General features: G+C 49.7%; 1 protein-coding gene across 1 annotated transcript; it reads right to left on the minus strand.

Moving 5' to 3' along the window:
- Positions 1–2050: 2050 nt before the first annotated feature.
- LOC112897396 (protein EXORDIUM-like 2) lies at positions 2051–3303 on the minus strand. Its single transcript, XM_025965686.1, has one exon. The coding sequence runs from the start codon at positions 3264–3266 to the stop codon at positions 2268–2270; it is 999 nt and encodes a 332-aa protein (XP_025821471.1). The 5' UTR covers positions 3267–3303; the 3' UTR covers positions 2051–2267.
- Positions 3304–15113: the final 11810 nt, after the last annotated feature.

The following is a 15113-nucleotide window of genomic DNA, read 5'->3' on the forward strand; positions in this document are numbered from 1 at the left end:
TAGTTTATTTTATTTTTTTTAGATGTATAATTTTTTTTATGAATCTAGACAGATACGTAATGTCCAGATACATAATAAAATCTATATATTAAAAAAGTCAAAACGATTAATAGTTTAAGATGGAGGGAGTACCGATTTGTCAATTCACCTCTGATCCTGTGATCCACCGTGGTTTATCCGAAGTACTAGGCCTTGGATTTGCAAGCGACCAGTGTGATCTCACACAGTAAGATGAATCATCACGCAGCTGGCTTGAAAGTTGAAAGACGACAACCAATGGTCCATGACCGCCTTTTCAGAGCAAGGTTTAGTGGCAGGGCTGCAAAAGCCGGACTCGGTCGGTCCATGCCCTAGGCACCCCTAGACTCGTTTAGCGCAACAGTGACCAGCCCGGGCGGATTAGGCGAAGCAAGAGCCGCAGGGGAGGGAGCGCAAGGCCGCCGTCGGGAACGCCACAACGCTCGCCCCCAGCCGCAGTCTAGCCAGGCAGGGGGCGTCCGTGATCATGATCGGCGGGCGCGGGGCGCCGGGAGGGAGGGGTGCGGGCGAGCAGGCAGCGGGTCGTGGAATACAACTGGCTCTGCGCCATGGATGGATGATGCCCCACCCCACTCCGCTCCCCGCTTGACCGGCCATTGGTTCGCCACCACCACCAGCAGCAGCAGAGGCGAGAAACCGAGCCGCGGTTCACATGCGCGAACGCATCTGCTACGACCGAGAAAAGTCGAAAACTGATGGGGGCCATATGGGCCCGGGTAACGGGTGACGTCGGCAGGCAGCAGGCTTCCCGTGTGGCGGCCTCGGGGTCCGAGCCGCGTGTTCCGGGGAGCCGGACCGGACCGGACCGTGCGTGGTGGTACTACGGCTGCTGTACCGCACTACTGCTCGCCTAGCGAGGACGACCATCGCCCCCGTCGGTGTACCCGCACGCGCCAATCTCCCCGTTTCCCGTGCCCAGTGCACCGCTGCTCGGGAGTGGACAATGAGGAAGTTCCAAAGTGGCAACGCATGTGGCGTGGGTTGAGCACGGCGGCCACGAGGCCACATCCAACTAGCGTCATGCCTCCATCCATACACGGGGGAGTGCAAGCGAGGTGGCTGGGTACCCTGCCCGTGCCGTGCGCGACCGACGCTCGCCAGAAACGGAACTTGTTCTCCCAACATCCCTTATCCGAGTCCGGGACATCCGTGATCGAGCACGAGGCCTAAAAGGACGAACAGTACTCGGGCCTGTACCTTTCCTTCTGCGTCGCAGAAAGCGGGTTCCCGCTGGATTATTACTACTTTCACTACGACTCTACCCCCATTCTCTATTTCTTTTACTGCCCTTTTTCAAACCCCAGACGAGATTCTCGAGCTGCAACGAGACAAACGAAGCCATGCCCACCCCAACGCCATGCCGCGCGGCCTTGCGAGGCAAGATTTTACAGCGGGGGTGCACGGGTGTGGGCGGGGCGGAGAGCTGGCTGCCGAGCCTCGCAGCGCGCCTGCACGCCCAGCCCACTGCTCGCTGCCTGTGTGCACGCAGCGAAATGATGGGGGCTCCGGCTCAGGCTGTCCGATACTCCGATGGGCCAAGTCCGTGCAGCGACGGGACGCCTTCCGTACGCCTCAAGCTTCTCAGGGTCAGCGCGCAGCAGCGGGCGCGGGGGCCACCGGCGTGTACCCTCACCCTGCGCTCGCCGCGCCCACACGCCGCACAGTGAAAGATGCGCGGCGCCGGGGCGGGCAGCCAGCCGGGACGCCTCCTGCTGCGATGCTTATCCTGGATTCCTGTCCTCGCCTTGGCCTTTTCCTCGCTCCCTTTCCCGTGCTCCGCACGCCGAGCAAATCATCAATGGAGCCCAGCGAGCGAAATGTTCACGGCAAGGCTCTCTGCTCGCTCTCGATTGGGTTCGGCGTCTGCTGCCGCACGATGGAACAGTGATGGGGGTTTTGGGGTGTTTGTACCGTCTGATGCGTCCAAACATCACGCAATCAAGCAAAAGACGCCACGAACAATGCCCATGGATGAACCCATCTTATCGCTGATCACCACTATATAGCTGCCTTTTTTTTCAACCTTTTTTGGGGGTTTCATTTCAAGTTCGAAGGCGAAGCACGGAATGTATCCACAAGAACAAGAACAATGACAGGACCAGACCACGAGAAACCACAAAGGCCGCCCACCGAGTCACCCAGCTCCACACCCTTCGGTCCTCACCATTTACACCAAGCGTTTCGTCCGGTCTCTGCCTCCGATCCTAGTGCAGTGTGACTAGTGTCTACTACACAAGGGTGGAGCACTGCGAGGTCTTGGGGTCCCACATGGCCGGGAGCAGGAAACGGCGCCCCGCGACGCCGACGGCGTTGTAGCTGGCGCCCGTCGCGGCGTCGACGGGGAGCTGGCCAGGGTACCCCGGGTAGGCGCCCGCGCCGAAGACGCCCGTGCACGCCGTCACGGCCTCCAGCGGCGCCTCGGCGGGGCCCTGGAAGAACCCGCCGCCGTACGGGTTCGTCACAGCGCCGGCCAGCAGCGTTGCGAGGTTGATCACCACGCCGTCCATCCCGACGTCCGCGTTCGGCGCCACCAGCGGCGGCGCCTGCGGGCCGTACGACGGCTGGTGGAACGGCCACGCGCACTCCCCTGGGCACTGGTCCGCCGAGTTCCCCACCCAAACGTACGCGAACCGGCCTCGACCGCGGGCGGCGGCGGCAGGCGGAGCGCCGGCGCCGTGGCCCGCCGCTGGCGCGGCGGCCGCGGCGGACGAGGTGGCGGACGCGTGGAGGCCGCAGCGGGAGAGGCAGAATCCGTCGACGAGGACGTCGGGCGCCGTGACCACGACGGCGACGGAGCCGCGGTGCGGGGAGAGGCGCGCGGCGAGGGCGGCCAGCGAGGCCTCCGAGAGCCGTCGGCCGAGGGAGAGCGACGGGTCGAGCACCTGGCGGCCGAGCGTGAGCCGCGCCGCGCCCGGGTGGTACCGCGCCGTGGTGGCCCACCACGCCGCCACGGAGGGCGCGGCCGCGGAGGCCGGGGCCGCGGGGGCCGCCGAGAGGGAGAGGAGGAAGTCGGCCACGACGGCGCGCTGCGCCGGGGTGAAGCGGCCGTACCAGAGCAGGTTCACGGAGTGGTTGCCGGTGAGCAGCTGGCCGTGGTGGTTGGTGAGCGTCACGGGCGCCTGGCTGACGAGGAACAGCTGCCTCGGCGTGGCCGCGCCGGCGCCGGCGGCCGCGGCAAGGAGGATGAGGAGGAGCGCGAGGCAGCGGTGGGGGAACTGGTGGGCCATTGCTGTCAGCGTGGGCGGGCGGGCTAGTGAGCTTCGATGAGGCGGTAGGGGCTGAGTGGCGCACGGGGCCAGTGGGCGAGGTTTTATAGGGGTTTTGCGGGCCGATGTGGCGGAGGGAAGGGGACGAGTGGGCATGGTCCACTGGGCCGGGCGCGACTTTTCAGGAGTTTTGTTTTTCATTTTCGCTTTATTTCAGAAGAAATCATGTTGGAAAGTGAGTGGGCTAGGGGTCCGGGAAAGTGGGCCCCGGCTAAGGGTGGTGGAGCCTGCGTCGTCAGAGGTAAGGCTGGGGAACTGTGGCGAGGGGTTCCTTCCGTGACAAGGGACGGCTCAGCTCATGATGGCCGAGCAAGCAGGAGGGGCGGCTTGCTCACTGGCGCGCCTACGAGGACGCACCAGAAGCCATCAATAATTGCGACACCGCTGACTGTGCACTTGTGCAGCTCATCGTGCTGCATGCTAATGGTCGATTTGGCATTCTTCTTTTTTTTACATGCCAACAGGTTCGCTGCACCATCTCGTCGATGCACCTCCAATTTGGCCGGAGCACCCCAATGATGCGCGAGGATGAAGGACCATACGCCACAACGTGTTGGTTCGAACAAGTGAACCAAAATGTGCTGTTCTCGCCAGCATTGTCTGCGACTGCACCCAGATTCGTGGCTTCAGAACTACAGATAAAAACCGATGTGGATTCGGACTCCTGTTCAAGTACCTGAAAACGTAGCAAAAGCCAGCAGAAAACACGAAATGCACCTTGCAGCACAAGCCGGAACGTTCGTTCGGACACATGCTTGTCAGAAAATGGTCAGCTTCTGCATCTTTGCTCCTGAGACGGGGTGAGCCGTGAGCGGAGGAACCGTCCTCGCAAGAACACGGCGGGCATGAATTGGCGACGCACGCTTGTCTCGCACAAGGATGGACAGTGTACATCACCGGAATTCATGAATGACCCGACGTCAGAAGCCTCCGCGGCCTCTTCAAATCGGTAGGGTCCGGAGCGTGGCCTGGCCTTCGCATTTTACTCCCAGCTCTGCATGCTGTTCCGTCCGTCCGTAAGACACAGTGCGTCAAAGTGGCGAGGGGACAATTGGCAATGAAAACAAAGCCCCGACAATCATTGCACGGTACCTGCTGTTGATGTCCGAGATGATGCTAATCCAGCCCGTTGCGAGGTGTGCTAATCGTGTTCGTGCTCCTACCTGCCGGGTCATGCGGTTCACGATGGAGCTGTGGAGGAGCACATCTCCCTGCCCTGAACGGCCGGTGTGAGTGGATGATGATGCCCGGCACATTCAGTTAACCTACTCGCTACATGGCTTGTTTCTTGTTTGGATTGGCGTAGAGTAGAACAGACCAAATGCCTTGACATTAAAAAGAAGATTTTAAATTCATCCAAAACAAATCTTCAGCACGGGTAGAACCAGAGCACACCAAAGCCGGTGGCAGCTTTGCAATTGCCGACATGGAAAGGCTGCAAGTGTGTTGGTGCACACTTTGGCAAAGATTACCGAGAGCTTCCCAAGGAAACCTCTGCGTCCGTCGAGGGCTCGAGGCCCCGTTTCCCTAGTTTCTCATGACGTGGGCGGTGCTCTCTCGTGCCCGCGGATCGCAGAGCAGCCGTTCCCTCACGGAGCCACGTGTCGTGTCCTCGCTTTAGAGCAGATCCAACCACTGACTACGTAGCCAGCTGACTCAGCTGTCTTCTGACGTGGAGGAAGGGAGCAGAAGAAAGAGAATGCTCACCAGCAACGATGGAGTCGCCAAGCTATTTCAGGCAGATCAAGAGGATGTGAGGGAGCAGTGGGTCCAGTGGCTCTTCTACCGATGAAAGAGTGTAGAATAATTTTTCTTCTTCTTCTCTTAGCTCCACCTCAGCCAGCTACGTCTCCGGTACTGTTGAGGGTGCCCTTACCCAAACAAGAGTGACACTCTGCAGCCGTGTTTGGAAAATTAGCACTAGTACTCCACCACACGAATTCGACCAAAGATCCGAGTTTTTGAAAGACTGCCATGTGTTTCAAAAGCTGGGAAGATGCTTGTCGCACACGCTGCAGTCGGCCTGCTGAAAGATGGCATCAAAGCCTCAAAGGCCGTGGCGTGTCGCTGTCATACTTTTGGTTTTTTTTTTCCATACACCGGTGAGCATGCAACTCGAAGGCGAGTTGTACCGTGACATACGAAGTCGACGGCCGTTATGCTTCCGATGTGCAGATGTGCCGACTAAAAATCGAGCACTGAAACTAGCGCGGCAAAACAAGGACGGACGGCAACACGAAACCGAATGATCACATAGGACCAGCAGCGGAGTCAGAGATTGGCTCGTGTTACCGGTGGACCAGTGGTCTAGACGTCTAGTGCCTGCCCATCCCGGCGACGGGCCAACGACGATGCTGCCATTTGATCGACGCCAGCCGAGCGAGATCGCGTGCTTGCTGGAGGCCGGAGGGAGAGTCCGGTGAGAAACTGACGGTGCGTTTGGTCGGAGAGTCAACTTAAATGGAATGGCTGCATTTCAATTTATGAGAATGGAGCCATTCTATATTTTACTTGGTTGGAGAGCGCGTTAGAGTAGAACCATTCCATTCCATGTTTGGTTGGAGAACCATCCCGTTCAATCTGGATCCGGCGGGGGGGGGGGGGTGCGGCGCGCCTGGGCATCCTCCAGCGCCTGGCGAGCTCCGGCGAGGGAGGGGGTCTGGATCCTTCCGGATCCTCCCTGCGTCCGGCGGGGGCCGGCGAGGCCTGCATCCTCCAGGGGGGGGGTGTGGGAGCGGCCGCCTGCGGCGGTGGCGAGGCAGGCGGGCGGCAGGGAACAGGAGCGCTCGCGTCTGGTCGATTTGAGCGAGCGGTCTCATTCCGTATCTTAGAGGAATACTCGCGTCTTTGAACTTTCGGAGCCACTTCGCTCTTACTCATTTGCATCCAAATAGGCGAAAAAAGGGAGCGGATGGGCTCCCCAACCAAACACACCCAGGGGGCAAGCATGAAGCACGCGGGGTGCGACAGCGTAGAGCCCAAGAGGCCACGGGCACCGCGGCGGAGGGCGCGCGCAGGCGCAGCCAGGGGACCCAACGGCAAGCTCCGCGTCTGCCAGAGGAGCACGCAGACGATTTGGATGCGTGGAGCGAGACACGAGGATGCTGCTGCCGGCCTGCTGCAACTGCAACCTCCGGGAAGCACACCACTGCATGTCCCGATCGAAAGGAATTTTGCTCGCGCCGGCTGGAGCAGGGGATGGGAATGAACATGTGTTTCACCTTTAAGAAATCCCCAGAAAAAAAATCGTTATCCAAAAGAAGAAATCCCGAAAAAAAATGTTAAAGGTCCCGGTCAAATGGAACATGCTAAATGCCCAAGTAGTCCACTGGGCACGCATGTGTAATCCCAACGGCAATCAACCTAGAAGCAACCACGCACACGCCGTGTCTTGAACATCCTTGCTGCTTTCCCTAAAAAAAACATCCTCGCTGCATATGGCGTCAGCGGTTTTTTCCTGTGTTCATCTGGTATGCGGTGCCCAGTGCACACCGGCAACAAAGCCAACTTTCGCAAAAAAACAAAAACAAAAAACAAAGCCAACTTCGCAGCGCTATATATGGTCAGATGGGCCTCACTATTGGCCCGAGATAAGGCCTGGCAGATTTCGGCCGGCCCAGGCACGGCATGGCCCGTCTAACTGTGCCCAAGGCAAAGGCAACCTCGGTGGCCCACCGCATACAAGGCCACCGCGGCTGCCGCTCCTCTCTGCCCCCCGCGGGGGGGTGACTTGAAGCGGACTATTCCTTACCATTGGGTGGAGCCTAGAAAACTGTTTCTGCGCATATTGCGAAGAGAATATATGCATGCATGTTGCCACTTTCCAATTAAATAGTAGATAAACAATGCTGAAGTAACCCACGTGCAAATCCTACGTAAAAAATTATAACTATTAAACTGAGCATCCATATTAAATTTGGATTGCACCATTATCTTTCCTATGATAAAATCTTCAAAATAAAATCACACTTTCCTATTTTTGCATCATATTTTTTAAAAATATTTTTTAATACTAAATAGTTAGTTTCGGCTACTGGAAATAAATATTTTAACAACACGAATCAATAAATATTTTTACGAAAAAAGTTAAACATAACGAACAACTAATAATGTACAACAAACAAAAATATTAAACATCACGATCATTTAATTGCGTAGGCTAAATAATGGAAATGAATATCGCGAGAAATGGGTCAACATCACCGAACAATTTAGTCTACAAAGAGAATAAATAATTTAGCATTGCGAACAAATTATTTACAAGTAGACAAATAATTTTACATGAAGAAAAAATAACTACGTTGCAGAAAAATATTCTTATATGTGTATATATATATGCATATATACACATGCTAAACAGATAGTATATAAAATAAATAAATTATTTCGCGCACCAACTAATAAATCTACAATACAAATAAATTACTACATGTTGACCATAACTCGTTCATAAATGTGAATAAATAATTTGATAGGTAAGTATAGATCTGTTAACATTCAAACTATTAAGTCTACATAGCAATTAAATTAGCCTAGTGAATAAATAATTGTACATTATGAACTAATAAACTCATATTGCGATAAATAAATTTTCACTATCAAGTATACGTTTGTTAAGAGCTGAATTAAAGAGATAAAGATGAATGCTACTAATAATTATGAAAAAAGAGGTACATAGCATATGGAAAAAAGTTTCTAATGCAGGGATTAACGAAAAGAAACGAACAAGGAACAAAATAAGAAAGAAAAAAAATAAAAAGTAAAAATAAGAAGGTGGACCTCCCATTGCCCTATACAGCACGTAGCAATCAGCTAGCAAGCAAAAGAAATCATCTTATTTACGAGCCAACGCGTCAGCGACAGGCAGCAGCATCGTGCATGCATGTATATAGGCCCAGTTACTTGATCGATGTCTGTCAATCCTTAAAAAATAAAATAAAAGAGAAATAATGAAAGAAAAATAAAAATATAAAATAAAAGAGAAAGACAATAATATTATCAAATAAGAAAAAATAAAAGAAGAGAAGAAAAAAGAAAGATAAAATACATGCCAACAATATTGTCCACACGAAGACTAAAAGTGCAAAACGAAAACAGAAAAGGGAAGAATAGAAAGAAAATTAAAATAAATGAGAAGAAAAAATATCCTACCTACTTGCATGTTGCAGTTTGCATGTTCCGAAGAAAAAAAACATGCAATGAGAATGAAAATAAATTCTGCATGTTCCATGCAAGCTGTGATAGTGCATGCACGTCATTCGGCGGGATACCAGTACAAAACCTCTCACACTGGATTCCGCATGCAAGAAAATAAATCTTGCATGGTGCATGCAAGTTGTGCATGGAAGCAGCGGGCAGACCAACTGCGGGGAGGGATTTAGGGCGAAACATACCAGCAGCGAGAAACAGAATGCGCTAACGGGCCACGCAGCGCTGTTGGGCCAAATACGTAAAAGAAAAAGCCAACGCCCCTCCCGCCTCTCGCTCGCTCTCTCCCCCCAAAACTCCACTCGCCTTCTCCCGATCTCAGCTACCCTCTAGCCCTCTTCATCTCTTGCCTCTCGCCCTCTCATGCCTAGCTGTCTCCTTTTCCGGCACTCGATCTGGCTGCTAGCCAGGCACACAAATTGAATTTGCTGCCTACAAACGGATACACATAAAAAAAATTTCGAAACGAGGCTCATCCACAATTCTATTTCAACGAAACGGAATTACATACTCACGTAGCACGGACACATAAACAATGTTGCAGTCTTGCAGATAGAGGGTCGTCTTCTGTTTCCGTAAGCTATGACGAGTGAGGACCCGAGATAGATCGAGCAAGAGAGAGGTTTAGAAGCCACACTAGCATTTACTTCTGCGGCGTACTAATATGTTTATGTACTTGTCCGTAGCGCGTTAGCTGGTTTTAAGTTCGAAGCGTTCCAAAATGTTTGAAAAAAATTATTTATATATATATATATATATGTGAATGTACTACACTACTAGAAAAATATCTTACAGTACCAGGTGATAAAGGCTAAAAGTCACGGTTTTCATCACCGGGTGAAAGAACCGGTGACTAAGACTCTCTTTAGTACTATATGAAGGTTCCATCCGGTAGCGAAGTATTTTTGGTCAAAAGAAATATATTAAACCGGTCATAAGTCACGTGATTTTTTTATGCGAAATACACGCGCGTGTGGTGGCCGGGATTCGAACCCACGACCTCTTGCCTCGCGTATACCTCGCTTATCATCTCACCTACACAACAGTTATGATTGAATGTGAGACATTTTCTTTGAAGTAACCCGTGGAGGATCCTTTGGTACCAGGTGGTAACACCATCCGGTAATAAAGGCTAGACATTGGTACTGGATGGTGTTACTATCCGGTTCTAATGTAGGTGGAAACTTTAGTACCCGGTAGTGTTACCACCCGGTACTAAACGTCCCTTGAACCTTTCTATCGACCTCAAAAGTACTGGCATGAAGATGACCCATACTAATACTAGAATTAGTACCAGGTCATCTTCATGCTGGTAATTAGTAATTAGTACCGGGCCATTTCACACCGGTACTTTTAGGATGGATATTTGGCGTGTTTTCCAGTAGCAAGAGGTTTAGACGCTACTCCCTCCATTCCAAATTGTAGGTTGTTTTGTCAAATATAGATACATAAATTTTGCTATGTATCTAGACGTAATTGTATATCTAGATGCATAGCAAAATCTATATATCTAGATTTGCCAAAACAACCTACAATTTGAACGGAGGGAGTACATTAGCATTTACTTCTGCAGCGTACTACAGTCCTATTTTGCAGCGTACTAGGTAATACTCCTTCTGTCCATTAAATTTGACCAAATTTATATAAAATAGTATTAATATTTATGTTAAAAAATAAACATCATTAGATTAACCATGTAATATATTTTTATACTAAATCTATTTGGAGATATAAATGCTCGTAGTTTCTTTATAAATTAGGTCAAATATAAAATTGTTTGACTTCTCGGGAAGCGAAAGATATATTGTTTAGATAGAGGGAGTAGTATGCAGTTTGTTTATGTACTTGTCTGCCGAAGAAGGAGCTTGCACTAAATATAATGTTATTTCTAGAATTAGGCAACAATGGGTTAGACGTCCACTAGTACAGAAATGATATTTGATCTTTAATATTAGTCCTGATTGCTGTTGGTCTCGGACTAATGAAGGCTTTAGTTCTAAGTCCAACGACTAGCTGAGTGGCCGGTGGAGGCAGGAACATTTAATCCCAGTTGGAACCATCAACCAGGAATAAAAGTCTATCTTTAGTCCCGTTTAGTAGCTCGAATCGGGACTAAAAGTCCAAACCTTTAGTCACAGTTGGTAATACCAACCTGACTAAAGTTGTTGGTGTTACCAACCGGGACTAAAGGATTCTCCACGTGTTAGTTTAAAATGATGGCGTCCTATGGAAAGTCATGTATGCTGTGTAGGTAGGGTGGAGATCTCAGGTTCCAATCATGTAACAATTATTTTTTTAAAAGAAAACTTGCACACCCTTTAGTCAAGATTGCTACAATCGGGATTAAAGTCTGCGACTTTTGGCTCCGAATTCGTGATCCCAGTTAGAAACCGGGACAAATAACGGTTCCCAGCAAGAAGCCTACTCGTACTAGCTCGTGGGGGCCCGGCCGGAATCCAAGGACCAACGCAATTGATGGTCTTGGTATCAGGGCATGTACGGTGTACCCACCAGAATACCAGATGCAGCGCATGCTCGAGTGGATCGACCACAATCCGCAACATATACGGCTCTTGATCGAAGACAGGAGAAGCCCGCCGTGTGCATGCATCACGCGTGTGCGTGATCGTCGTCTCCACCTTTTTTTTTGCGGGTATCGTCGTCTCTACCTTGTACGACGACGCCGCCGCTCTGCGACGCGGGCCGTACGTACTGTCCCCCTCCGTCTCCGTACCCGGCGGCGACCATGGATATGCATGCATGCATGCATGCGAGACAGCAACGCGGGTAGACGGCAGAGGATCGGAGCTTCAGCTTCCTGCGGCGTGTATCATGCGTACGTGCGTGCGCCCTCGCCGTCATAGGCCTCGGCCGTAGCGGCAAATTTGTTTGACGCGCGCGGCCAGCCTTTTGCTGACAAAAACAGTCCAACTCCGATGAGCCTCCCTGCTGCCACGATGTGCGGCTGTGCCCGCGCGGTTTGAATGCCTATAGAAAAAGTTGGATTTATATTTTCGAACTATTATAGAAATTCGATTTCAATCTTTAACTATAAAATTGGATAATAAAAATCATCCAACTATTGAAACGGTAAACCTTTTGGTGGTTTCAAAGATAATTTTTCATTTTGTAAAATTTAAAATATTTAAATTTAAACTAAAAAAATCATAAGTAATTTAATTTAACTAAAAAAATATGAGATGAGTATCAAAAGTTTTCCAAAAATACAACCTATCTATTGACACTCTACTTGCAAGTTATTTGGATTCAATTATTTCATATTCATAGTATTTGGTTGCATGTAATTATGCATATTATTTTCTAAATAAATAAGATTCAAGTAGAACAATAATAGATAAGTTACATATTTACAAAAAAAATTGGTATAGTTTCATATTTTACTGATTTAAAATGAATTAGTTTTGATTTTTAGATCTAATTAGTTTTTTATTTTTTTTAAAAAATATAAACCACCTTTGAAACAACCCAAAGGGCTAAACTTGTCCACTTTCGACAGTTGGATGACACTCTTTATCCGGTTTTATAGTTGAAGGCTGTGTTCGTACCAAAATTTGGTAATTTTATGGCCAATAGAGTATATGAAAATAAGTCGATAAGGAAACTTTATTAGCAAGGATTCTAGAAAACGGAAATAGAAATTGGAGTCCGTGCATCTTAATACTTCCTTTTAGTTTAATTTTCTTATTAGGAAAGTTTAGTCCAGGTTATAAATATGTACCCGGTCAATGTAAAAATCATCTCTCGATCAGTACAACTTTCGGCGCATCGCCACCCTCTTTTCCGGGGTTTCATCACCGGCAGAACTTCGCACCTGACGCGGGGCTGCATCGATTCGATCTCCGGCGAAGGGGTAAGTTATAAGTTCTGCCGGCCCTGACAATTGTATCGGCTATATTAATGTTGTTCAAGGCTGCATCTTTTCGATATCTTGGATTGCTCCAGTTCGGTTGGTATATTTGCCTACTAGTTATCGGTTCCTATTAAGTTTTGTAAAGCTGTATCGTTCGATCTCTAGATCTGATAGAATCACAATTATTTTGATCTTGCTTAGATCTATCGGCTTATATCTTTTAAATCTATTGTTTAGTTGCTGGTGAAAGATTGATTTATTTAATAAAAATATCAGATTAGTTCATATTAGCTGATAGTTCTTGTCTTGGTCTTATTTAAGCTTTTATCGTACTTTTATGCTGTCGTGACTAAATCCACTGGCTCGTAGCTTTTAATTTATCGCTCAGCTGTCAACGCTGTCTCAATTTGATCCGATTGATAGTGATGATATTTTAGTTGCTATTAGTTTGTTGGTTTTCTTTGTGATAAGTTAATTGTTCAGTAATTGCTTAATTATCATCGGCCAACTGGCCGATAGCTTATGCTTCATGATCATCCTTTGTGTTGATTCGGCTCATATAGCTAATGACCTGCACATGTATCAAGATGCTGGAATCGGCCTTATAGCCGATAACTTATTTATCATATTTTATTTTGCTGCACTACTACTGCTACCAGCATAAGGATCACATCAACCCGATCGACCGATCGCCTCATACTTCAAAAGGATTATTTTTACCTTAGCAGGATCAATCTGACTGGCACGCCATGAACCTCAAGATTCAAAAACTGCTCTAGAGATAAGTAGATCTTCCAGGTTAGAATGTTGCGCGCAAGGAATCATCACCGGCCGACCAACTTTTTTTTTGCATCAACACGTTGAAAGTCGGACTTTTAGGGCCGGTCTATTTACCTTGCAGCGAGCTTGTCAGAAAATGGCCAGCTTCTGCATCTTTTCTCCTGGAATGGGGATGAGCGGGGGAACCGTCCTCGCAGGAACACGGGCATGAATGGCGACGCACGCCTGTCTCGCAAAAGGATGGACATGTACATCACCGGAATTCATGAATGACCCGACGGCAGAAGTCTCCGCGGCATCTTCAAATCGGTAGGGTCCGGACTCCGGAGCGTGGCCGGGCCTTTTGTATTTTTCCTCCCAGCTCTGCATGCTTAAAGATGGCAACCAACAGGAAATATCCGCGTACCCATGGATTGCAAAACCGACAGGCATGGATACAGATCTAAATCTGTATCCGCGGGCACGGGCATGGGCATAACACCAAATCCAACAGATATTTACTAACGGGTACGAAAAGAATCCACGAACCCGCCAGACCTGCTTTAGAAACTGACATGTGGGCCCAAATGACCGGATATATAAGCAATCACTAGGGTTTCCTATCACATTTCTCCTTCCATCCCCAATCCACCTATCAGCCGCCACACCCCCCAGACCCGCGAGAGCCCCCGACCACTCGACGCCCGTCCGCTCCCAGCCTCCCTCCGCTTCCTTCCAGTCCGCCACCGCCGTGTAGTCACCGTTGCCCTCAACGGATCCGGCGCCCGGCAGTGGCCCTCCATTCCGCCACCCTCTTCCCTCCTCCCTCCCAGGATGGCAGGAGCCTTGGCGGCCACAAGTCAGGCAGCAGCAGGAGCGTGCGCCTGCGCCTGCTGCGGCGCTGCCTTGGTGCCCGGTTCTGCGCGACCGCGCGGGTTTGCCTCTCCACCTTCTCGCCGAGCGCGACGCCTCAGGGTCCTCCTCGCCACCCTTGAACCGACCGCCCTGCAAGAGCTGCTCGCCGTCACCCACGGGCACGCCCGCAGGCATGCAATATCTGCGTGTAGCGGGTTCAGGCATCGTTTTCTGCCCATGGTGGATAGCGGGCGTGGGTGCAGGTAGGGATTTTAGCTCGCGGATAGTATCTAGAGCAGGTATCCGGGTAACTAGGGCAGGTATTCCCGAGGATGTCATCCGTTGCCACCGTTACTATTTTTGTGGATGCTGTTCCATCCGTAGGACTCTGTATGCATCAAAATGGCGAGGTGACACAGGAAACAATAAAAACAAAGCCCCAACAATCATTGCACAGTACCTGCTGTTGATGTCCGGAATGATGCCAATCCTACCTGACGTGGCCATGCGGATCAGGAATGAAGCCGTGGAGGCCTGGAGGAGCACATACTCCCTGAACGACCGGTGGGAGTGGTTGATGATTTCCGGCGCATTCAGTTAAACCTATTCCATCCATGGCTGGTTTCTTTCTTTCTTTCTTTTTTGAGAACAAGCATGACTTGTTTCTTGTTTGGATTGGCGTAGATCAGAACCGACCAAATGTCTTGGCATTAACAAAGAAGATTTTAAATCCATCCAGAACAAATCTTCAGCACGGGTAGAACCAGAGCACACCAAAGCCGGTGGCAGCTTTGCAATTACCGGCATGGAAAGGCTGCATGCGTGTTGGTGCACGCTTTGGCAAAGATTACCGAGAGAGCTTCCCAAGGAAATCTCTGCGTCCTCGTTCCCCGGTTCGCATGCGTCCTCGTTCCCCGGTCCGCATGTCGTGGGCCGTGCTCTCTCGTGCCTATTTAGAAAAATTAGTACTCGTACTTAAATATGTAAGTTATATTTATCTTGAGTTACTGAATCGATTAAAAAATCTGATAAAATAAATTAGAATGATATTATACCTAATTAATTTAGAAGGAAAAATAAACTAAAATAATATACCATCGTAAACTAAAATGATA

The sequence above is a fragment of the Panicum hallii genome, chromosome 6 (assembly GCF_002211085.1).
Source record: "Panicum hallii strain FIL2 chromosome 6, PHallii_v3.1, whole genome shotgun sequence".
NCBI lineage: Eukaryota > Viridiplantae > Streptophyta > Magnoliopsida > Poales > Poaceae > Panicum > Panicum hallii.